The sequence below is a fragment of the Arachis stenosperma genome, chromosome 3 (assembly GCF_014773155.1).
Source record: "Arachis stenosperma cultivar V10309 chromosome 3, arast.V10309.gnm1.PFL2, whole genome shotgun sequence".
Taxonomy (NCBI): domain Eukaryota; kingdom Viridiplantae; phylum Streptophyta; class Magnoliopsida; order Fabales; family Fabaceae; genus Arachis; species Arachis stenosperma.
Genome location: NC_080379.1, coordinates 5372926 through 5396787, shown reverse-complemented (window position 1 = coordinate 5396787; position 23862 = coordinate 5372926). Strand labels below are relative to the sequence as shown.

Genomic DNA, 23862 nt, shown 5'->3' with positions numbered 1-23862 from the left:
AGACTAAAATTTAATATTGTGTAGAACTAAAATTTTAATCCCGACATACCAAATTTCAATATCTCTAAAAAATGGAGACAAAAAGAATTAAACATTTTGGAGAAAAAAAAACTCAAATTTTAATAATATTTTTTTCTCAAAAATATCATTATTTAATTTTTTAAATTTTAAATTTATCAATTTATTTTCATATTTTTTTAAAACTAAATATAATACAAAAAATAATCTAATTTAATATATTTTATACTAAATATAATACAAAAACTTAATTTAATTTCTATTTTTCTCTCTTTTCCAAATATTGCCTTTTAGATTAGAGCAGCACCAATTCACCTACACACAACACAAAATCAGCCACTCTCCTACCACATTGTCATGGGAGGACAACCAATAAAACACAATCAGACATAAACCAAAATATTCAACACCAATGAATTATATTGCAGTTTTCTTCATTTGTAATTTCCCCCTAACTGTTGATGAAGCAAAACTCTTTTGTGCGGCACATTTTATTTTATTTTTCTTTTAATAAAGACAACAAAATTATAAATTACTCTTTTAAAAGAGTATTTAATAGGAGAAAACATAAATTGATTACAAAATCTTAGACTTAAATAAAATATACATTTTTCCTAGTTATCGAAATTCAAGTATAAACATGTCTTGATGAATAAACTATGATCATTCTACAACTTTCAATTTAGCACGCTAGCTTGGCTTCCTTTTTTTCTAGTGTTAGCCAAATCGAATCCAATTTGATCCGTGTTCATTCATGGTCTGGCATTTTGTTTGTGTTAGATTTTTTTTTTTCCATGTTTTCTCACTAAAAAAACCACTAAAGCATACGACACACTCAACATCACAAAGTTATAAGTTTAAATTTATAAAAAAATGTGGATCAAACTTTTTTAATACTTTTTATATAATAGATGAATTAGTGGATTAAAAAATGATTAAAGTAGCTAGTATTTCTATTTATATTTATATCTATCCAGGCAAGATGTTGGGTTTTACGGGTACATGAACTGACCGAAGCAACAATGGAAATGGATTAACACTTGACAGAATCTAATGTGATCTCTCATCTTATCTTTTATTTTATAAGTGAAACTAGAAATAAATAAAAAAAATAATAAATAATTAAATTAAACATTACATACTATCAAGTTTTATTTTTATTGGAGAGGATCCACTCCCAACAACAATTGGTAGTTTGATACAAATCGATTTTTTTCCACCACAGATTACCGATTAGTGATTCATCACATTGATTATTAATTTATTATCTCAAAGACAATTCCATTATTTTCAATTTTTATTCCACTTGTAGTCTGTTTCTTTTTTAGTGAATTCCACTTGCAAAATAGGAGTGGGATTTAAAAATAGGAAGCAGATTTACGGTTTTACCCTGCGGGAAAAGTGGATTATAGTGGAAGGTAGAATAAAAGGGAGCAATTGATAACAAAATAAATAATAAAGTCACAAATAAATTCCGGAAATTAAAATTTTGGATAAATTAATTTAAAAAGATACTAATGAAATTTATGATAATATATGCGAATACATTATTTTTAAATTAATTTTTATAAATAAGATAAAAAATCTTAATTTAATCTAATTTATTTACGTTTATTATTCTAAAAAATTTTATTAATTTTTTTAGAATTAATATATATTAAGTATAAATTTTGGTTTATTTGTCACTTTTTCTAAACTAAATAAATAATAAAAAAAATGTCAGAGAACGAGTAATGTTTGTAATTTGTAATTATTAAATTATTAATAATAATTTTAATGGTGTAAAATTGGTATGAAATTTCATCAAATGGTTCACTTTTTTTTATTAATTATATGCTGTCTAAAATTTAATAAAATTGCTAATTCTTAAACTTTTTCAAATAATAATAATTAACGAAATATAACTTAAATGAAATAATATTCTGTACTCGTATGAAAATTTTGGATTTGAGTATCCTATTTTGAAAAATAATAATAATAATAGTGAGCGACGAATAGGAAGCAGCAAGGACCCCCTGACCCTGCTTTCCAAGTTTGAACTTCCTTCTTCCTTCTTCCTCATTCTTTGTATTCGTTATTCTTCTTCTGTTAATGATGCTAACTACCTGAACCACTTGTTCAAATCGCAAAGTTTGCGTTGAGGCACTGTTATTGCGGAGGAAGAAAGAGCGAGAAAGCAGTGCAGCTGAAGAATAATTGACATTTGAAAGGCATAATTATTAAGAGAGCGACAATGAGAACCCTCTGCGACGTATGCGAAAACGCCGCTGCAATTTTATTCTGCGCCGCCGACGAGGCCGCTCTTTGCCGCTCTTGCGATGACAAGGTTTGACTTCAATTTTATCAAGCTATTGTTCTTCCCTTCATTAATGTCTAGTCATTTCGATTAGTTTACTACACAAATTGAATTGTTATGGAGTCAAAATAATAGATGAAATTATTAGCACGGGTTTAAAATTTATTGTATACTAGGAGCCTAGGACAAGTATATTGCATCCTTTGACTTGATTCACTTATATGAATACAATTGTTCACGCCATTGCTTGGTAAACAAGATCTAAAGCTTTTCTCTATTAATCTACTGGTCCACTGAACTGAGTTTTGTTTTATTTTATTTTATTTTTATCTTGAGTAGGAGTAGAACTAGAATTAAGATATATTGGAATTGAATTGTGTTATGTTATGTGAAGTTGGATTTAATCAAAGGACTAAATGAAGTCATAAGTTCTTTAGATATTGTTTGCAGTTGATTATATTTTTCATAATTTTTTTTCTACATTCATCTCATTTTTTGATTGTTAGTTTTTGGTTCAAGAATGAAACAATAAGATGGTTGGAAACCGTAGATTTATATGACAAAATAAACTTGTGATTTACATTTGAGTTTCAGGTCCACATGTGTAACAAACTTGCTAGTAGACATGTTCGAGTTGGACTTGCTGATCCTAGTGATGTTCCTCGATGTGATATATGTGAAAATGCACCTGGTATTTATATGGATTCCTGACCAGATTGTGCATTTTGATATATAAGACCATAACTAAATATTATTTTTTATCATAAACATTTGTACATGTAGCTTTCTTTTACTGTGAGATAGACGGTAGTTCGTTGTGTCTACAATGTGATATGATAGTACATGTTGGTGGTAAAAGAACTCATGAAAGGTATCTCTTGTTGAGACAGAGAATTGAGGTATGTTTTCAATTGTAGAAGAACAAAGAATAAAATTAAAATCTAAAAAAAATTCTAGCTTGTAAGTTGAAGGAATGTTTCTTGGTTCTTTGTGGTAGTTTCCAAGTGACAAAACTGGTGGATTGGATGAATTTGGATTGCAAACTTTGGATCAAAATGAACCAAGGAGAGACCAGAGTCAATCAATCAAGCTAAATGCAAGAGATAACCACCAGAGTCACAATCACAAGGTTATATCAGTTACAATGCTAGAAAATAATATTGATGGTCATAGAAAAATGGACAAAAAACTCTTTGATCTTAATACCCGGCCACAACGGATAAATGGTTCAACATCAAACAACCTGGTAATTGTTTTTCATTAGAGTTTTATGATTCAAAAGATATTTTCTAAGTTTCATTTCATGAATTCATGACATATAATTAATTTGTTGAGCATGTGATGACTAATGTTTTGATAGTTCAATTGAATTAATACATATTCTGGTTTTTGAGAAGCAGGATAAGGATATATTGGGCAGTAATAATCATGATTCTATTGGTGTTGTACCGGTAGAATTGTTCAAACAAGAAGCTGAGAAGTAATTAAGGTATAACATATGGAGTGACCTTATTGCGTGTCTTATGAAGTAATAAGATTATCTATTAAGTGTTTGAGTTCTAACCAAATTAATCAAGAAAAAGAGAAATATCATTATAAAAAAATGAGTTGTAATAAACTAGCACATGCATAAGATGTTTTCATTTGTAAAAGAATATCGAGCTCTGTTTTTAATACTTATTTCTTCGCCTTTTTTTATTGTAGATATTACTAGAGAATTGACTTCCATGCTTACTGAGGGTTTCAATTCTTACTCAAATTATTCATCTAGACCATTGATGTTTATAGAAATTGCATTAGCCCCTGTAAAAAGTTTGATAGATTAAGAAAATTTTCGAAAAGTCTACCACTACCAACAAAAGATGCTTATTTGACATTAAATGGATTTGTGCTAATCATGATATTTATCATGACTTGAGAAAGGATTAAGATTTTTACAATAGGCACATAAATCCTCCTCCAATAATTGTACCTCTTAATTTATAGCACTAATGTTTTATTTACAAATTATGTATGGCCTGTCATGTACGCAAAGCCACAGTTGGTTGATCAATCTAATTTTATTGCAGTTTAATAAAGGTTCATGAGCTATATTATAGTCTAGCTAGTATTCAGGTACACGAGAATTGGAGTGAAAACTAATTTGAGTTGGCCCTTGGACCAATATATGGAAGAAATAATACACCAAAATTGTAAGAGTTTATTAATAAACTTAATTTCATTAAACAAAAGTTTTGATACAAGAGACAATAAAACTATCTATACAGTAGTAGTGCATAACAAATTTGTCAAAGGGAGCAAACAAGTTAGTTGAAATCCTATGGAATAGGTAATCACTATAGCAATTGAAACTCATATTCAACTTATCAACTATCATGTAGACTAGGGCTGGCAATGGGTAGGGTAGGGTAGGGTTTGGACCCTACTCTAACCCTACCCACGGGTTGAAAATTTCATTAAAACTCTACCCTACTCTATCCGCGGGTTGAGAATCTCTCAACCCTAACCCTACCCGCACCCTAAAATTCTAAACCCTACCTTACCCTACCCTATCCGTAGAAATATCAAATTTTTTCAAAGTAAATATAAATTTCAATTATTTCGAATTTTATACGTATTAATAACATAAAAAATAAAAAATCAATGCTCTAAAGTACTAAATTAATTAACTAGTTTAATGGTTATTCACTTATTATAAGTCATTACATAAGAGAGGTTGTGGGTTCAACTTTCACTTCCTTCACTATATAGAGAGATTTTTATAAAATATGTGTTATATATGAGGTGCGGGTAAGGTAGGGTAGGGTACACCCTAAACCCTAAACCCATACCCTACCCTACTCGCAGGCATACTCGGACCGTACCCTACCCTACCCGCTGCGGGTAGGGTAACCTACCCTACCCGAACGGGTTAGACCGGGTTGGGTACCCGCGGGTAGGGTATGAATTGCCAGCCCTAATGTAGACTTACTCACAAGTAGAAAACTAAAGCTATTGAGCTCTTTTGCTTCCAAAAAGAAAAATAGAGTAGAGTCATCAAGCCCCATGTCACAACTTTTTCCGACTAACCTCAAGCAATCTTTCCACTATACAATTAAGTTAGGGTGTACATGGGTCGGATTTGTCTTGATTTGGATCTAACTCTAAATAATAATTGGATTTATTTTTGAGACTCTTATTGAACCTTAGATTCAGTAAAATCTTACTACTTTCGAGCCATACTAAAACCGAGTCTAAACTAGTGAAGTCCGAATTTTGATAAACTTTATTTCAAAAAAAATTATGATACACTTATTTATAAAGAAGAAAAAAACATACTTATTACCGAAAAGTTAATATCTATATTTGAACTTAAAATTTTTCATAAATTCTAATTTTATGTTTCTTTGATCTATTTTCTAATTTAACAAGTATGATTAAAAACAAAACAATAAGCTTATAATTAATATAGCATAATATTGAAATTAATTTAAAATATATATACTTTTTTAGTCTCTTAAAATGTACATGGATCAGATGAAGTCGAGTTTGTTTTGACCCAGACTCAACCCTAAATAATGACAGAGACTATTTTTGAGACCTTTACCTGACCATAAATTCAGTGAAATTACACTAAATTAATCTCCAAAGTATTCTGACTGGATCTTCGGATCGGGCGGGACCATGTACACCCTAAATTCAGTTATGTACACAAGGCTCTCTCAAAATTGACATATTTGATATTTCATTGTGACCCATAATTTTTTAAAAGTTGCAGTTCTATCCCAAGAGACCGAAACAAATTACATGCAACTCTATCAAACTGAGAATTAACTTAGGCCTTTATTTTCTAGTTATTTAACTACAAATCCAATAGAACATTGTAATTACATACAACCTAAACAATTGGGAAAAGCAAAATACCGCAGTGGTTCAAACCTATAGAATATTAATAGAAAAACCCCGTTCCACTCAGTTCTGCAATGAGCACTATAGCCGAGCTCCAGTGAGTCAGTGACCATCTTTAACTCACCCCCCTTCTAAAATTTTTTTTTTGGTCATAGCCCTTCTAAATTTTTTTAACATACGGCCTTATGGACTAGGCCTAAATGGGCCGATCTGGCCCGTTTGACAGCGCTAGGCACCACTAGATTGATTTGAAACCTCTAACACTTCGATGAAATTTAAGTTCTAAAACATACACAAATTTCTGGCAAGGGTTCTTCACAGGCCCAGCTTACACATCACATGATCACAACCCACTGCCACATAAAAAATTCAGTTTTAAAAAAGAACAGTACATATTTGTAGCCACTAATGAAACTGACCACATCCCCCCCCGCCTCTCCCCCCCCCCAACCACAAAAAAGAAATGAGGCAGGCTTTGGCTGATGACTTAGGATCAATTGTTGTAAGTTCTAGCCTCTCTTTAATTGTTTGATTATGATGCTGGCCTGAAATGGCAAAACAAAATAACAAATCTACCTTTTATGTTTTAACCTAAATCCTGATGTATAACAAAGCAAGCCAGAAATCTTTTGCATTAGAACCGAAATGGATATTTTGATTAAAAAATGTTCAATTCTATAGTTTAGCATTGATCTTAAAGAAGTATTTTGACCTTCATTCTTTTGCATCAGTCTTTTAACTTCAGTCATATAGTTTAGACTTATAATGTGTCATTAGCAGTATTTGATGAACTTGGTAATTTATTTGACCGTTCTAAGAAGATCGAACAACAAATCATACTACTAGAGGATTTTGGCTCTCAACCAAGTGACATGTTTTCTAGTTAATTAATTACTCTTTTAAGTTGAAATTCAAACATTTTACTATATAATGATGCATATTCAAGTACATGGCTCCTAACTTATGGCAAAAGGCTTATTAAGTTGTAGAGTTGCACTTAATCATGAGCAAAACAGTCTCCATGAACAAAAATAGTCTCCAAGACTAGAACATTACAACTTTTACACAAATCAGTCTTCCATTCCAATCTTTCCCTCCACATTATGTTGCTGAACATGTATATGTATATCAGATTCACCACTCAACATCTTAGTAGGAGTAGCCCTTCACAAACAACTCTTTCTTGGCTTCCTCAGATTCGCCGTCGCCGGTGTACTTTCCGAGCTGAGCAAGCGAGTTGGACTTGGCACGGAAAAGGAGGGCATCTTGAGCAGCCTTGACATTCTCCGGACGGCCTCCCCATGTCTTCAAGCAAGTGTTTTGGAGGGCTCTGGCATATGAGAAGGACACATGCCATGGGTTTGGAGATTGGTTCATTGCATTCAAGTTGAGAGTTGCTTCCACCTCAGATTGTCCACCAGACAAGAACTACACAAAATTGTACTTTTTCTTAGTACATCAACATAAAAAGAACAATGTAATGATGGAGTTTGGCAGTGTTACTTACCATAATTCCGGGGACAGCCGGAGGAATTCTGCTGTGAAGAAGCTTGAGTGTGTAGTCAGCAACTTTCTGAGGAGAGGCCCTGTCCTTGGACTCGGCTCCAGGAGTAACCATGCTAGGCTTAAGAAGGATACCCTCAAACTGGACATTGTTCTCAGCAAGGTAGAAGAAAACCTCAGCCCAAACCTTTTTCGCTACCTCAAAAGTCCTGTCAATGCCATGTTCACCATCAAGCAAGATCTCTGGCTCCACAATTGGGACCAGGCCATTGTCCTAACCATTGAACCAAAAAAACAGCTTAGAAGACTATATAAATACAACTAAGCATTCTTGAATAACTTGAATTGTTTCTTTAATTTACTACCTGAGAAATGGCTGCATAGCGAGCCAAACCCCATGCTGCTTCCTTGACAGCCAAAGCAGAGGGACCATTGGGGATGCTCACAACAGTGCGCCTGGTTTATAAATTAAGTCATTATTAATGCAAAAATGATCTTAAAATTTTGATTTGAGAAATGGTAGGAGACCATCAGAATTTATTATTTTTAACCGTCACTTAACTATTAATTTAATTCCTTTAATTTAGTAATCCAACAATATATCTTGTCCTATACTTTTAAACATTGATAGCTAAGTGATAGCTAAAAATAATAAATTCTGATGATTCTCTAGAAAGAGGAGAATATGCACAAACTCACCATTTGGCGAAACGAGCACCTTGCTGGTAGTATGCGGCTGAGCGAGAGGCAAGACCATCCAAACCTTGGCACCATGACTCATCATTGGAACCAGCCAAGGGCACCAAACCCTGTTGTTTTCAACGCATGCATAAACCATGTATTAACAAATACAATGGCATGAGTAAAATTCTAAACTTGTATATCATAAACCATCATGTTTTCTTAATAAAATACTACACACCAAGGAAAAAACGTTTGCTTTCTCTCTTTCATCTTACTACTTGTGCCTTTCACATACATGTACTACACAATGACAATGACAACGACAATCATGCAACAAAATATAAGCTAACTTCAATTATGGTATATCAAAAGTGCTACGTACACGCCAAAATGTATTTGTATGTAAATATATCTATTGTTTAACTTATTTTCAAAATATATTTTGTATTTTAACATGTATTCTATACAACTGACTGATTTGATAGTTGGTTTTTGGTGTATATGTAGCCTATTTGATGCTAGATATATTTACATCATTCCTTCTATTCTTTACTTTATTGGTTAAGGCATAAAGGTAGTGCAAAACTTGTCTTATTTAATATTCAATAATTAATAAATGTTAAATAAGAGAAATTTTGACTGTTTTGTTTTTTACTAATTTTTCTGTTCTCAAATATTTCCGAAAGAAAGAAGGCACATTGAACTTACCTTGTCTACTTTGATACCAGGAACAATGCTTTGCTCTTTAAGTAAATCAACAATTTTCTTGCCATCAACGGTGGATTGGTAGAGAGTTTCCTCAAAGAGAATGGCACCGGAGATGAACTGACCAAGGCCTGGTGCTGCCACAAGGAGGGTACGGTATGCTTGGCGGTTAGCTTCAGTGTTCTCTAGCCCAATTGAGGCCAAACGCTTCCCACAGGTTGCATTTGACTCATCCATGGCCAAAATCCCACGCCCAGGTGAAGCAATAGTTTTCGCGGTCTTGACGAGCTCATCGGCATAGGAACCAGCTCTGATGGTGAGTGCTGATGGTGATGGGGTGGCAGAGTTGGTTCTTGCAAGAGACACTGCAGTTTGGCGAAGTGTTTGGCCTTTAACCCACTCAGACTTGTCAAGAACTGGGGATGACTTGAGAAGAGTTGCTGATGCTGAGGCCATTGTTTATTTCAATGCAATAAAATGGTATGAATCTGCCTTAACAAGCAGCAACACAATAATCTTATCCCCTTCAGCAACCTCTTTGTGTGCCTTTTTACCACACATGTACTCTGTTCTCTCTATATTTATAGTTACCAAGTGATATCTCATTTGAGGCTCATGTCAACCAACCTATCCTCACCTGACATGTGGATGATAACTCCTGCTTACTTGGCATTTTGCGTTGTCAAAAAATTCTTAGGTGAATACTTTACACAAGTTTACCATCTCATATTTAAACGCACTCTTAATAACAAGTAGTAAAAATACTATTTTTATTAGGAGTGTGGTTAAATATAAGATGGTAAACTTGTGCTCTTACAATAATCTCCTGCATTAAGTGGTTGAAATGGATGGCTCTTTGCTCACCTTGTAAAAGTTAACAAATAGACTTGGAATTTGGAAATAAAAGGTAGATTTTTTTTCCCCACAATTGTGCTGCTATTAGTGACAAAGGTGTAACATGCATCCAAAAGGGTACAAGTTAGTGGCTTTTGTATGGAAAAACCAGTGTGCGGTTATAACTAGGCTTCATGATGATGCAATTTGTCTCCTTCTAAAAGATTTTATGGTCCTGATTTAGTCTCAGATTTTGGAGAGATTGAGGTCTCCAAACTATGATATATCAGTGGTTTCCATTTATGCCAAACGGCATTGATATTCAATGGCCAAAGTCACAAATATATTTACTTTTCCTTCTTTGGTAGTAGGGCAACTATCAAGTCTATAAAGCAATCTCATGTAGATTGGTAGAAGAAAAAAGAATAAAGAAGACAGAATTACCAAACCTATTTGAAGGGCAGGTAGTTAAGTTATCTGCAAACTTTGGTTAAAATAAAATAAGAATCCAACTGACATGGTTCTTGAAGTTGGCAAAGTAATGAACATTATTAAGTGCAAACAGAACCAAGATTTCAACTCTACACATTACCCAGTGATAGCTTCTATAAAAGTGTTTTATTTATTATTATAATCCAATCTAGTAAGGGCACTCTTGGTGATTAATCAACATTCTACTACAGTAATCTACTGAGTGTTTTATTTCCTATTCTAGTATTCTTAGCATAGAAGAGTACAAGGAATGAAATACAAAACCATATTCAATATCTATCACAAAAAAAGACAGGTGGGGGGGGGGGGGGGGGGGGGAGGCATTAAAAGAATATCCTTAGCTAGATATGCATAGTTCACAACTTGATCAAATCTTACACATCATCAATCATCCTTTGCTGATGTAATTCTTGAGTGAAGTTGAAAATCATGATTCATGAGTAAAACTAGAGAAAAGAAAAGACTATGTGAACAATGTAAAGGCCAAGAAGAGAGGGGCTCTTAGGTGTTTTTTTGGAATGATATCGTGTTGAGCTTGAGTCTAGTTTAAGAGACTAGTGGTGTCGGAAGGCCACTAGATATACATTAGTAAAAAATTTCATTTCTGGGAGAAAATTCTTTATTAAGAAGAAAAATATTTTGTGTACTTATTTTGTCTCGTATATCTGACACATAATTTTTTAAATGGATGAAAGTGAAAAATCTTTTATATAAATACTACACTATATTTAATAACAAAGAGATATGTAACCAACTTAACATATATGATAAAAGGTAAATATTAATAACCCATTTGCCTTTTTAACAAGTTAGAACAGTAATATAGTTGAGGTTACAATTTTGTTGATTTGTTATCCCAAGACAGATCCTTGACTCTTTGTAGCTTATGATTGATCACAATTAAGTACATGGGAAATAAATATGGGAATGGAAAAGTTCAGTTATCAGTTTACAGCTTCTGTTAGTTCTAGCTAATGATTATCTGCATTATGGTTCTTGCATCTAAATAAATTAAAGGAGATGGGTATATAGTTAAGGTTATAGTTACTTCTTTGAAGGAGGGTTTTCATCAAGTGCAGAAATTCACTGTATGAAGATGCATATATATTCAAGGACACAACTTCTAACTCATAGCAAAAGGTTTATTAAGTTGTAGAGGTGAAAGTGTTCCATAAACAAAAATAGTCTCCAAGACTACATAAAAACATTACACAATTTTACACAAATTAGCCTTCCATTCCATCTTGGTTTTGTTGCCTAACATGTATCATATCCATATCCACTATCAAACATCTTAGTAGGAGTAGCCCTTCACAAACAACTCCTTCTTGGCCTCCTCGGATTCGCCCTCGCCGGTGTACTTTCCAAGCTGAGCAAGCGAGTTAGACTTGGCACGGAAAAGGAGGGCATCTTGAGCAGCCTTGACATTCTCCGGACGGCCTCCCCATGTCTTCAAGCAAGTGTTTTGGAGGGCTCTGGCATATGAGAAGGACACATGCCATGGGTTTGGAGATTGGTTCATTGCATTCAAGTTGAGAGTTGCTTCCACCTCAGATTGTCCACCAGACAAGAACTACACAAAATTGTACTTTTTCTTAGTACATCAACATAAAAAGAACAATGTAATGATGGAGTTTGGCAGTGTTACTTACCATAATTCCGGGGACAGCCGGAGGAATTCTGCTGTGAAGAAGCTTGAGTGTGTAGTCAGCAACTTTCTGAGGAGAGGCCCTGTCCTTGGACTCGGCTCCAGGAGTAACCATGCTAGGCTTAAGAAGGATACCCTCAAACTGGACATTGTTCTCAGCAAGGTAGAAGAAAACCTCAGCCCAAACCTTTTTCGCTACCTCAAAAGTCCTGTCAATGCCATGTTCACCATCAAGCAAGATCTCTGGCTCCACAATTGGGACCAAGCCATTGTCCTAAGCATTAAAAAGAATGCACATCAGAAGACTGTATTTATAGAAGTGAAACCAAAATGAAAATCTCTTTATGTAACTTAGTGTTTCTCACTTCTCACCTGAGAAATGGCAGCATAGCGAGCCAGACCCCAGGCTGCTTCCTTAACTGCAAGAGCAGAAGGACCATTGGGGATGCTCACAACGGTACGCCTAATTTATGAATGAAATTGAGTTTGGTATAAGTTTGATGTTGCTGCCAAAGAAAAAAGAGGACAATACCAATAGGCAGAAACTCACCATTTGGCGAAACGAGCACCTTGCTGGTAGTATGCAGCTGAACGAGAGGCAAGACCATCCAAACCTTGGCACCATGACTCATCATTGGAACCAGCCAAGGGCACCAAACCCTGTTGTTATTGCCACATGAACCACTTGTTAAATTGTAGAATGTCATAAATTATTAAACCACATCTCTAAAAGATAAGATATCTTAAGACAGCAAGTTTTTTGGGTTTCTAATACGGTATCAGAGCCTATTCCATCCAATGGGAGGTTACGTGTCCCACATCTCTATCATCAATCAAATCAAATACTACCAAGTTCACATAAGAAGAGTACAGGAATTCTAGAAAAGCTATCAACTTTTTTCCTTATATTTTACACATAAGTTCAGTATAATTTGAAAGGAAATTGAAATAAAAAAGGGTTACCTTGTCAACTTTGATACCGGGAACAATGTTTTGCTCAACAAGTACATCAACAATCTTCTTGCCATCAACGGTGGATTGGTAGAGAGTTTCCTCAAAGAGAATGGCGCCAGATATGAACTGACCAAGGCCTGGTGCTGACACAAGCAGGGTACGGTATGCTTGGCGGTTGGCTTCGGTGTTCTCTAACCCAATTGAGGCCAAACGCTTCCCACAGGTAGCATTCGACTCATCCATGGCCAGAATACCACGCCCCGGTGAGGCAATAGTTTTCTGCATTCACATCAACAATTTGAACTAACTCAACATCAAAACAAATAAACACTACTAATGATATGTTAGTTGTAAACTCGTGCAGCTGTCTTCACGTGAAATTGTTAGTTGTAAACTTTTAGATAATTTGACGACTAAATTGTTATCTACACGTGAGTCTATCGTTGGTTAATGATTGATACATACGGCGGTCTTTACTAGCTCGTCGGCATAGGAACCAGCTCTGATGGTGAGTGGTGAAGGGGTGGCAGAGTTAGTTCTTGCAAGAGACACTGCAGTTTGGCGAAGTGTTTGGCCTTTAACCCACTCAGACTTGTCAAGAACTGGGGATGATTTTAGAAGAGTTGCTGATGCTGATGCTGAGGCCATTGTTTCAATGCAAGAAAAATAATGAATATGCCTAAACCAGCAACAACAACAACACAACACAAGAATCTTATCCCCTACAGCAACCTCTTTTAGTGTGCCTCTTTACCACACATGCATACTCTTCTCACAGTTTATATAGTTACAAAGTGATATCTCATTTGAGGCTCATGTCAACCAACCTATCCTCATTTGACACGTGGATGATAATTCCTGCTTACTTGGCATTCTGAGGTACGTTCTTTGGAATGGATGGTTCCTTTCAAACCTCCCCAAAAAAAATTAAATAAATGAAAAATTAAGAAAATGGAGATATTTTTTTCTCCCTTAGCTTTGCGTTACTAGTAGCGACATATGTTATGTATAGCATTCATCCAAAAGGGTACAAAATAGTAAGAGTGGTTTCTAGGGGAATACAATTATATGCGGTTATAATTTACCTTATGATTATCTTGATTTGTCTTCTTCTTAGTGGTCTATGGTCCTGGTTTAGTTATAGGATCTTGTGAGTTTAAGGTCTAAAAACCATGCTATATTGCTATGTGAGTTAGTTACTTGCGGATTTAGACCTCCCTCCCCTGCCACACATGCCAAACTGCAATTATATTCATTATTCAATGACCTTGGTTAAAATGCAGCAATATCAATAGTTATGAAACATTAGAAGATTCTGGTTAACAAAATGCAAGATTAACTCTTTTTTTTTTTTTGGTCAGGACAAGATTAACTTCAAAAGAAAATTTGGTTCATCCCGGCTTAGACTGAACATGAAATGGATCTTATCCACCAAAGGAAGCCCAATACCTTGTTTTGTCTTTACACCTGGTTGGCCCATGAAGTTTTTATCTGGATCTCTATCATTGTCTAGCCCAAAGACTAACCCCTATGTTTTGAAAATGTATAGTTCCAATACCAAAAAACAAGAGTTACCCCTATCTGCATTCATTTGATTTTGTTGGTGTCCTTTTTTATTTGTGTCAAAATTATCTATGTACATTAGTTCCATGTAAAATTTTAGGAACAAAATTAAAAATTTTTAAAAATAGTTTTGGCACAAATTGAAATGACAAAATTGAATAAATCGAAATCCTTAAAAATAAAATTAAACAAAATTAAATAGTTATTTTTGAAAATTTTATTTAGCTGAATTAGAGAATAAAAATGTGAAGTTTAAGATTTAGAATTTATATAAACTCATAAAGCCTAGCACTGGTGATAGTTACTTGGGTTACTTAAACTTCATATCCTGAATTTGATTTTTTAGAACTACATGTATATAGCAGGTTTTATGATCAGTCTTTTATTCTCAACAAACAAACAGATATTCAAGAGTTTACACCTTTTTGAAAAAAAAAGTTAAAATCTAATTCTAAACTGAAAAATAATAAGAACATGTTTGTTCCTGCGGTTTTGTTTATAAGTAATTAGAAGTTTGATTCATCCCTTATAAATGAAAACAAAATAAAAGTCACAAGGAGCTTTTTTGACTTCAACTCAATTCAGTTACATTTCTAAAACACGGCCAAAGCCTCTTCTATCTTGAATTCCCTCAAGATGAGAGACATCTTAATCTTAGCCCTATATCTTTCTTTAATTTACAAAAAATAACTTGTATTTGTTGACACTTATAAATTAACTGAAGTTAGGATTAGCAGCAAAATATGCTAGAACACCAATAAATGGTGCATTGATGTATGTGGTTGGCTCGGATTTTCTAAAATCATCCCTATTATCCACATACACATCATCTTCCCCAGGTCCTCCAACGATGGCTCCCACAAGCACATTTGGGTTTGGATCAGTGGAGTTGTAGTACATTGAACCTTCCTTGCATGCAATAAACTGAGGATGATCCTTGATGGAAGGTAAAGAGGAGCCACGGTGATGAATGCGCTGCGGATAGTAGTTGCTATATCCAACCATGTACGATAACCCCATTGGATTATCACCCAGAATGTAATCAACTTGCCTCTTAGCATGTTGCCGAAGTGTTTGAGCGCTAACGACAACATTCCCACAATTGAGGGACTGTGACGTGTGATCCAAGTAATTAGCATAAACCAACTCAAGGAATGAAATTGAAGTAGCATGTTGCAAGTTACTCCCTCCAGGCCTAAACAAAAGTCCACCAGGAGTGTACTCTATGTGTGAGCTAGGAGATTCGGGTATGAGCGTGCACATGAAGCTTTCGGCCGACGCCTTGAAGGATTCAAGTGAGTATAGATTTCCTTCAAAGACTTCCTGGGAGAGAAAAGGAGAGGGATTGATCAATTTGATTATCAACAGGATGCACGTTGATTTTAATTCTGTTGGTATGATTTGTGTACATTTTTGGTGTCACATTAAACTTTAGTGATTTTAATATGCGTGGTTTAGTGGAGCAGAGGAGTAATGAGAGGCTGACCTTGGAGACAAGAACATTGAGGCCAGCATGCTTGTTGTCCCAACCAAATTCATTGATGTTGTCGTCAGCACCAAGCGTTTTGCCATTGGTTTGAAGGTAGTTGAGGAAATTATCATCCTTCGTGGCCCTTCTTAGCCATGCCGCACCCCACAATAACTCGTCCTATCATGTCACAAGTCACAAATACCGTTAATGCATATTCTATTCAAATTCAATTACTATATATCAGCAGAGTAAAATAGTTTTACACGTTATACCAATGGTGTACATTATATCTGCACACAAATTTCTTTTGAACTTTGTCAATGATGAGCATAAATATAAAGAAATTAGAATGCTAATTGGATTTAGCTATGATGGCTACACTTGTATTTATGCTGATTAATCTATTAAATTTATCATTTGGATGCATCATTTTCCTTGTCTCTTTCATTGAAAAGTTTAAATCGCTATCCTACCAATGCTATTAGTCTCTAGTATATCCAAATGGCAAAAGCAACTTATCCAATAGTATTATTGATGGTCATAATCAAATTAGTTACCTGATATCCATCAAAATCACAATAATATGGGCAAGCACTATACTTAACATTGGCATTGTCACTGTAAGCACCCCTGTAGTTATCTGCAAATTGGAAGGCACTAATAGCGTTCCGTAACAATGTTTCTGCATAACCCGGGTCAGTTGACCAGAATACCAAGGATGAGGCTGCGAGCGCGGCCGCGGTTTCACCGGCAACATCAGAAGCCGCGTTTGGGGCATCAACAGCGTACACCGTCCTGGCTGTGTCCATGTCCTCAGGCCTCTCCCAACAATCATGGTCTGAGCGTGGATCCCCCACCTATGCAATTATTTTAAAGGTCCTCATAAGACATAATAATTATAAGAAAAAACATTGAATTCCTGTTAATGCTCGCAATATATTAATTACAATTTTTGTTTAATTGTATTGAGATCATTTTCAAGAGAAATTTGTAAGGGGGCATAGCAAAAACTAACACATGCAAAGTTAGCAACAAATGAGAAGTGAATGGTATAAAGCAAAAGGGAACGTGGGGCATCTTTATGCTTATTCCCTTGTGTGTAAACGACGTATGCTTGCTTCCACATGAAGTCATTAAGAATTGAAAAGGAAAGAATTCTGTACTTGTAAATTTCGAAGCCTATGAATTTCAAGAACCAATTGTGGTCCACGTTCATGCATAGTTGAGAAACTATAACTAACTATGGCCGCATTTGATAAAAGCAAAAGTGGCCCATTTGTGGACATTAAAGGACGGGGATTAAGCAAGACTTTTCTCTTAAAAAAATAGTGTCTGATCAATTCAAGTAATCAATTGACGCAAGAGATACACTTTAGTTAGTCATCACTCATTAAACCTTGAGACTAGCGTAGGTAACACTCTACAAATAGTAGAATAGACACTATTATTGTACACATGCATGTATGTATCATACTATCATGTATGTATGTATGTATAATTTTTTATTCAATAGAAATTAAATTGAAACTAATAGGGGTGGGTTTAGAGTTTAGATTTGGATTATCCAGGATGTGCCCTATGAGGGTTGAGTGATGAATCATGAATGATTGAAAAGGTGCATGGTGCTGGGCTGCTGGCCCTGTGGTGTGGGTCCAAAGGATCAATAGCAGACAAAAGGAGACCATGTTCCCGCCACTCGTACGGATTAGTTGAACCCTCTCTTGAATTCCCAGACGACCTTCACCCAACAACCCAATTTACCAACTCAACCACTACAATTAAATTGCAGTATATTTCCTCCCAAAAAATATATATTTTTAAAAATTAGTAAGGCAAAAATAAAATAATTTTTTTAATGTTAGAAAGATTAAAAAAAATCTAAATTTATTTTATTTAGTATTCATTAATTCTAACAATAATTAATGAATGTTAAATAAAACAAATTTTAACTATTTTTGATAATTTTTTTGTTACCAAATATTTTTATTTATTTATTTACTTTATCAATTTTTTTTTGAAGAAATATAGGGAACCAATAGAATATCTGTATAATGTGTATAATAGAGGTTTAGAAATGTTCTATTCAGTATGTTTATTATCTCTGGTATTCGGATTATTATTTTGGATAATATGAGTGTATTGTGTTTGAAAAGTTAGTAGTATTTTACTTTAGATATTTATTTTTTAATTCATATTAGGTCAAATAAATAACTTATTATACACACTGTATAAATACTCCATTAACTTTTTAGTCAATTTTTTTTAAGAATTTGATCTCCCGCTAGTCGGAGCATTAATAAAAAGTAAATCTATCTCATTATTTCTCATCCAATTAAATAAAGAAAACACTGAGTATTCCACACTTTCACGTGCAATGATGAAACTTTAATCAACATTATTAGAGTGGGCCATTTAACAACATTTTTTTTTCTTTTTTCTAAGCAAAAGAAAATTAATAAAATTGACATTCAATTTCTGCAAATTAATAAATATAAATAAAACTTATTTAATTTTGATTCGCGCAATAAGTTTATACTATCTTCATCATATTTTCTTTACAAATAAAGAAAAAACCAAATCCACTACGCAATACCATAATTATATACTCGTTTTTTCTAATCCAAATGACATATATTCTCTTACTTGTGGCAACTTTATTCAAGCATTAGAGATCTTATGCGAATTATGATTTTCCTTAGACCTATTTTTCTACATCGTTAATAAATTATCATGATTACAATTCATCGTTTTACTTCTTAATCTAATGTCGCTTAAATTCGATTATAGTTAAAACAAAAGAGCAACTTGAATGAATTAGGTAGAGAAATGAAACCTGAACAAAAATTCGATTAGGCTGAGAAACGGTCTTGAGCAAGTAATCAGTAGCCCAACGGATTGCAAGCATTGCGTTTCTGAGTTCATTGGGAGGCATGATGGCACCGAACTCAAGGACGCTCCAAGCGAGCATAGTGGTGGTGAATGCCATCGGAAACCCAAACTTGATGTTGTCGCCGGCGTCGTAGTAACCGCCAACGAGATCGGCGTTGTAGGTCCATCCGTCGCTGAGTCCGGAGTTGCTACGCCAGCTCATCCTCTGGTCCTGCGGCAAGAACCCTGACCTCTGACCTTCAAAGAACAGTACTGCCTTCGTCAACGCGTCTTGGTAGTCGTGACTTCCACTCGCTAACTTGGCAGCCATCAAGAATGGAAATGCAATGAGCGCAACTACAAACACTCCCTTCATCTTTTGAGTGCAGAATGTTGTAATGTTAAGAGTGTGCTGAGAAATGGCGAAGGTCAATTATGGTATTTATAGCTGAGATCGCCGACAATTGAATTACTAGTGGGAGTGAGAGTGAGAGTAAGAGTGAGAGTGAGACTGTGTGAGAGAGAGAGAGATCACATGCTGTTGCTAAATCTCCTCGGAGTGCACAAATGCGAGTGATTCTCTTCAAGAAAAGAGAAGAGGAGAAAAGTGCGGTATTTGTGGGTCCACTTTCCAAGTTCTAAAATTTATGTCTTTTTGTTGGTTGATTTCAATGTGAATTCAGACTGTTTAGAATACAGGTCTTAGTAAATTTGTGCCTTAAAGTCATATGTCAAGAAGATAATAATAAAAGTTTTTACATTTTTAATACATTTTATACATTGAAAGGGTAAAAAAAAATCAAATTTTTCAATAATTTTAATCAAATATTTTTTATGATACTTTTAAAATATATTTTTGGAACATAAGTTAGCAAAATTCTAAAATAACTTTTCATTTTCTATTGTCAAAAATTTAAATGTATTAGTATGTCAAAAATAGAATTTAATTTTGATGTATTATCAATGTAAAGTAATTTTACATGTGCATCAAATTACGTAATACCATGTCAAGAAAAATAACGACCTCTTTCATATTGACTGTGTCAATAGTCATCCAACAAAATTGATGTGATTACACAACTTTGTAAAACGTTTTATATTGTCAATACATAACAATATTAAACAAAATTATCCAACTAATCAAGATTTTGAGTAATTTTATTGAACAAAAATTTTAGTTCCAAAACATAAAATTTTAGTGTATTTAGTGACATAAAATTAGAACTACAAAATTTCATTTCTTTCAGTATCTTTAAAAAATAAGAACACAAGAAACTAAAAATTTTGGAGACAAAACTAAAACTTTAATAATTTTTTTTAATAATTAAAAGTATTTTAGTGAATATTTTTATTTCATTTTCATATTTATCTTAAACTAAAAAAATACTAAAATATAACTCAATCTTATACATTTTATATTAAATATAATACAAAAATTTAATTTACCCACTATTTTCGAGTCTCAATATACCTTTCAACCAATTTCTGTTTTCATAAAAATATTCTTCTCTTAGGGGAAAAAATGTAGTGGTGCAGGGAAAGAGCACATAAACATACTCATCAGTGATCACTGATCAGTCAATCTCCATTAAATTATTTCTTGTATCACATTAATTGTTTAGGAAATGAGCGAGTACCAAAGGCCTTTCATCTTTGACCTTAACAAATCACAAAAATGGAAATTTAGTTGACGGCGAAGCATTGCTTCATTAACATCCAAGCATCAAATTAATGTTCAATTAGTAACTGAGAAAAAAAATTGAACATTAAAGGTCATAAGGTCCAGCTTTATTTTCAAATCAATCAGAGAAAAATTCTACGGTGCTATCGTATTAGAATAGACAACAAATGCAGATAAAACAAAGGTAAGCCAACCCACACCGATACCTTCTGCAAAATCCATAATAGAACATGGGTACAACGAAGCCATCATAAAATCCTTTCATGTTTAATGGACCGCAAAGAACTTAAGAAACAAACAAAAGAAAGAGGAATCATTATAAAATTAGTGATACCTTACTTATTCTTAATAATTTCTAAATTTGTTTTATTACAATAAGTGATACATACACCGTCAGAATCCAAATAATAAAATTGGCCCCATTAATAAGAAAAATGGCCAAATGTGCAGAAATGTAACTTAAACTTCATTTGGGTCGCCTATATAAGATGTCATCTAAGGTCTCCTTTACGTAGTTACCCACTTTGTTCATGTTTTTTACAACACCGGCTGCCACTAGGATTGCATTTCTTCGAAACCTGCGTATTTTGGAACCTTCAGGGGGTTAGAATTAGCATACTCAGAGAACATCTAATCATCTATACCATTTCTGTATCTAGAAGACACGTATAAAGTGCTAGAACAGCTAGTTTATGCCGAAAACTAATGCTTGCCTGTTAAGGAATTCTTCTGCTGTGGTATTTGGAGGTTTATTATATCTTCGGGGTTGGGGTTGTGGTTGTGATTGTGATTGAGGATGAGGTCGATGAGCACCTGGATAAACAACATTGATTAGCAAAGCAATAAATAAAAAGGGACAAAACAAACGGAAGAACAAATAAAAAACAAAGGGAAAAAAAAGTAACAGACTCAAAATACATCATCAACAAAAAAAAATAGAGCATAAAAATTGATGACACATTTTTTTTTTTAATTTCAACTGCTCTACACTCTATACACATATAGTCTAATTGATGCGATAATCTCTGTCCAGGACTACCTAGAGGTGAGTTCTCAAAAATAAAGAATGACATTTATCCATTGCAAATTATAGATTTATTGTGCAGAAGAAAGGATCATACAAAAAACAGCTGGAAGTATAACTGTGTCATGCATTTCAAGTGATGCTTCAGTAATTAGGATAATATCACTTGCCTCATTACAAGTGTAGAGAAGACTACTGGTAGAATAGAGCAGAGGAAATTGCTCAAACACGAGTGCTATCAAAAATCTTTGGTGCATAATTACTTATTAACAAAGAATATCTTCAATTGATAAAATTATTCAAGAATGGAAAACTAATTACGATTGACAGAAAAAGTGGTCATATTTTACTTTCTTTCAAAGATAATTTATAATGTCAAAAAGCAGCAACTTGAAAATGCTAGAGAACACAACAGATAAAATGCTCGAGTGCTTCTATGACATAGCATGAATATTTTCCAGCTTTACATATATAACATTGTAGGAGAAGTTATCACTGTTACAAAGAGAAACACCATGAACCAGGAGAATTGTCCAATATGCTGATACTTTTAAATATATTGATATTCAGTTTATATGTTAAAGAGGAACAAATGAAAAGGAAGGAAATAACCCATGAACTGTAAACATGTAGATAAATAAAAGAAAGAGAAACTCAATACCTTCAGTTTTATGAGCATTTACAGGAACTTGGCCAGCAGGCGAAGTTGAAGACCTCTCCTCCAACACCACCTGAAACAAGCACCGGTGGCATCAGAACTAATACCATATCTCCTTGGACATAATTGAAATGCTTACTTTGACATCACCACCCTCATTCTCCTTATTTATTTTATTTATTTTTCTTCTTCAATGAACTCTCAAATGATTTTTCATCCCCTGTAATAAATTGATGCTAGCTCCATGATACATGCAATAATATCATGTTAAATATGTTGAAAAGAGATAAACCTATACATGAATAATAAAGAAGGTTTAGATATCAAACCTCAAGCCCAGTGCAAAAGGGCAACTTCGCTGTTTTGTCCTGTGAGTCAGCAGAAGAATCCTTGTTGTCTAAGTAGACTGAGTATCCAAGGCAAGCATACTTGAAATTTGCAAGGCTGCGGCCCTCTTTTGAAGCTTCCAACTCAGTCTCTCCAACAACATATGGAGGTACTGCTTAAATGCACATCAAAATCAAAATCTTGAAAGCTTATAATATTACTAAAATTAAAATATTATGAATGACGAGATATCAACTAGCTGCTGCAAGATTGAGCAAGCAACAACCAAGAGATATAAACATCTCAAATAAGGCCATAGAATATGGTTCAATCTGCCTTTGCAGAATAAAACAATAGTATATAACCAAACTCAACACTGATGAACATTACACAATTCAGCATCCGTTATGTTCAAGACATGTAATATAAATTAAAAAATCCAAGTTATTTGTCTATCAATTGAATTCTATAACACCACAATGAATACGTACATGTTCAACAATCCAATTTTCAGTAAAATGATCATCAAATACACAAATTCATAGCTAGCCAACTCCAAATACCAACTTCCCCAGATTAAAAGGGAATGAATCTTGGCCTTCAAAATACAATTGAACATCAAGATTAGATACTATGCTTTTCATGCTTTCCTAAGCTCAGGTAGCAAACATAACATGTTAAACGACAAAGATTGCCATTTTCTTAGCTACAAATTTTCACATTTTCAATCAATGCATTTTCTAATCTCCTTTTTCTTTTCTTTTCTTTTGCCCCGGCCTACCAGCTCTCAGGAAATCAAAACCATAATAACAGATAAATAAATGACAAAAACTATTTTCTTTAGTAAAAGAAAGAAGCGGGAACGGGATAAAGGAAAAAACCTTGTTGGAGCGTACTGGAGAAGCCAACACAAGTAGGGTTCTTGGATTTGGATTTGTGAACCGAAGAGTAGTAAGCACATCCCTTACACGATCTTGCTTTGGATCCTCGAGTGGTGTTATTAGGAGAACTAGGGTTTGTGTTTGGATTTGGATTCGGATTAGCTTTGTCGTTAGGAGCAGGGATTCGAGCTTGACCTTCTCCTTCTCCTCCTCCCATTGTTGCTGTTGCTTCATCTCTGTTACTCTCCATCGATTCGCGGAGGAACTTGCTGCTTAATTTTCACATTTTCCGAGCTATTTATATATTTAACCACAATGAACAACCACAAAATGCAACCTTTTTTTTCTCTTTCGGTATTAAGCAAAA

General features: G+C 34.1%; 5 protein-coding genes across 7 annotated transcripts; 1 reads left to right on the top strand and 4 right to left on the bottom strand.

Moving 5' to 3' along the window:
- Positions 1-1974: 1974 nt before the first annotated feature.
- LOC130969553 (B-box zinc finger protein 19-like) lies at positions 1975-4880 on the top strand. 3 transcript variants are annotated; one of them, XM_057895329.1, is made up of 6 exons: positions 1975-2050; positions 2150-2344; positions 2909-3005; positions 3098-3213; positions 3312-3560; positions 3715-3969. In XM_057895329.1, the coding sequence occupies exons 2-6, from the start codon at positions 2252-2254 to the stop codon at positions 3796-3798; spliced, it is 639 nt and encodes a 212-aa protein (XP_057751312.1). In that variant the 5' UTR covers positions 1975-2050; positions 2150-2251; the 3' UTR covers positions 3799-3969. The 3 variants fall into 3 exon arrangements, with proteins under 3 accessions (XP_057751312.1, XP_057751311.1, XP_057751310.1); XM_057895328.1 differs by adding an exon at positions 4019-4880 and having other exon boundaries at positions 2008-2344; positions 3715-3803; XM_057895327.1 differs by having other exon boundaries at positions 2008-2344.
- Positions 4881-7099: 2219 nt separating this feature from the next.
- LOC130968893 (fructose-bisphosphate aldolase 1, chloroplastic-like) lies at positions 7100-9665 on the bottom strand. Its single transcript, XM_057894376.1, has 5 exons — positions 9098-9665; positions 8405-8514; positions 8071-8161; positions 7710-7979; positions 7100-7630 (listed from the first exon to the last, which is right to left on the bottom strand). The coding sequence occupies exons 1-5, from the start codon at positions 9548-9550 to the stop codon at positions 7352-7354; spliced, it is 1203 nt and encodes a 400-aa protein (XP_057750359.1). The 5' UTR covers positions 9551-9665; the 3' UTR covers positions 7100-7351.
- Positions 9666-11541: 1876 nt separating this feature from the next.
- On the bottom strand, positions 11542-13793 carry LOC130968476 (fructose-bisphosphate aldolase 1, chloroplastic). The gene is made up of 6 exons (XM_057893764.1): positions 13488-13793; positions 13032-13301; positions 12619-12728; positions 12441-12531; positions 12073-12342; positions 11542-11993 (listed from the first exon to the last, which is right to left on the bottom strand). The coding sequence occupies exons 1-6, from the start codon at positions 13668-13670 to the stop codon at positions 11715-11717; spliced, it is 1203 nt and encodes a 400-aa protein (XP_057749747.1). The 5' UTR covers positions 13671-13793; the 3' UTR covers positions 11542-11714.
- Positions 13794-15147: 1354 nt separating this feature from the next.
- Positions 15148-19459, bottom strand: LOC130970069 (endoglucanase 24-like). The gene is made up of 4 exons (XM_057896034.1): positions 18890-19459; positions 16614-16913; positions 16072-16233; positions 15148-15908 (listed from the first exon to the last, which is right to left on the bottom strand). The coding sequence occupies exons 1-4, from the start codon at positions 19298-19300 to the stop codon at positions 15300-15302; spliced, it is 1482 nt and encodes a 493-aa protein (XP_057752017.1). The 5' UTR covers positions 19301-19459; the 3' UTR covers positions 15148-15299.
- A 1485-nt stretch (positions 19460-20944) lies between these two features.
- On the bottom strand, positions 20945-23843 carry LOC130967900 (uncharacterized). Its single transcript, XM_057892943.1, has 5 exons — positions 23496-23843; positions 22617-22786; positions 22291-22360; positions 21319-21418; positions 20945-21183 (listed from the first exon to the last, which is right to left on the bottom strand). The coding sequence occupies exons 1-5, from the start codon at positions 23743-23745 to the stop codon at positions 21072-21074; spliced, it is 702 nt and encodes a 233-aa protein (XP_057748926.1). The 5' UTR covers positions 23746-23843; the 3' UTR covers positions 20945-21071.
- Between the last annotated feature and the right edge of the window lie 19 nt (positions 23844-23862).

What these genes read in the sequence shown, in the direction of transcription:
- LOC130970069 (XM_057896034.1), bottom strand. Translation starts at nt 19,300, where the DNA reads ATGAAGGGAGTGTTTGTAGTTGCGCTCATTGCATTTCCATTCTTGATG. An exon ending in CTAATCGAATTTTTGTTCAG is followed by an intron (nt 16,914 to 18,889) that starts GTTTCATTTCTC and finishes ATAATTGCATAG; the next exon opens with GTGGGGGATCCACGCTCAGA. An exon ending in GTGATTTTGATGGATATCAG is followed by an intron (nt 16,234 to 16,613) that starts GTAACTAATTTG and finishes GTGACATGATAG; the next exon opens with GACGAGTTATTGTGGGGTGC.
- LOC130969553 (XM_057895328.1), top strand. Translation starts at nt 2,252, where the DNA reads ATGAGAACCCTCTGCGACGTATGCGAAAACGCCGCTGCAATTTTATTC. An exon ending in GCCGCTCTTGCGATGACAAG is followed by an intron (nt 2,345 to 2,908) that starts GTTTGACTTCAA and finishes TTTGAGTTTCAG; the next exon opens with GTCCACATGTGTAACAAACT. An exon ending in GTTCAACATCAAACAACCTG is followed by an intron (nt 3,561 to 3,714) that starts GTAATTGTTTTT and finishes TTTGAGAAGCAG; the next exon opens with GATAAGGATATATTGGGCAG.
- LOC130968893 (XM_057894376.1), bottom strand. Translation starts at nt 9,550, where the DNA reads ATGGCCTCAGCATCAGCAACTCTTCTCAAGTCATCCCCAGTTCTTGAC. An exon ending in CTGGTATCAAAGTAGACAAG is followed by an intron (nt 8,515 to 9,097) that starts GTAAGTTCAATG and finishes TGAAAACAACAG; the next exon opens with GGTTTGGTGCCCTTGGCTGG. An exon ending in GGTGCTCGTTTCGCCAAATG is followed by an intron (nt 8,162 to 8,404) that starts GTGAGTTTGTGC and finishes TTTATAAACCAG; the next exon opens with GCGCACTGTTGTGAGCATCC.
- LOC130967900 (XM_057892943.1), bottom strand. Translation starts at nt 23,745, where the DNA reads ATGGAGAGTAACAGAGATGAAGCAACAGCAACAATGGGAGGAGGAGAA. An exon ending in CTCCAGTACGCTCCAACAAG is followed by an intron (nt 22,787 to 23,495) that starts GTTTTTTCCTTT and finishes GCATTTAAGCAG; the next exon opens with TACCTCCATATGTTGTTGGA. An exon ending in AAATGCTCATAAAACTGAAG is followed by an intron (nt 21,419 to 22,290) that starts GTATTGAGTTTC and finishes TTGTTTATCCAG; the next exon opens with GTGCTCATCGACCTCATCCT.
- LOC130968476 (XM_057893764.1), bottom strand. Translation starts at nt 13,670, where the DNA reads ATGGCCTCAGCATCAGCATCAGCAACTCTTCTAAAATCATCCCCAGTT. An exon ending in GGTGCTCGTTTCGCCAAATG is followed by an intron (nt 12,532 to 12,618) that starts GTGAGTTTCTGC and finishes TTCATAAATTAG; the next exon opens with GCGTACCGTTGTGAGCATCC. An exon ending in GCTATGCTGCCATTTCTCAG is followed by an intron (nt 12,343 to 12,440) that starts GTGAGAAGTGAG and finishes TTTAATGCTTAG; the next exon opens with GACAATGGCTTGGTCCCAAT.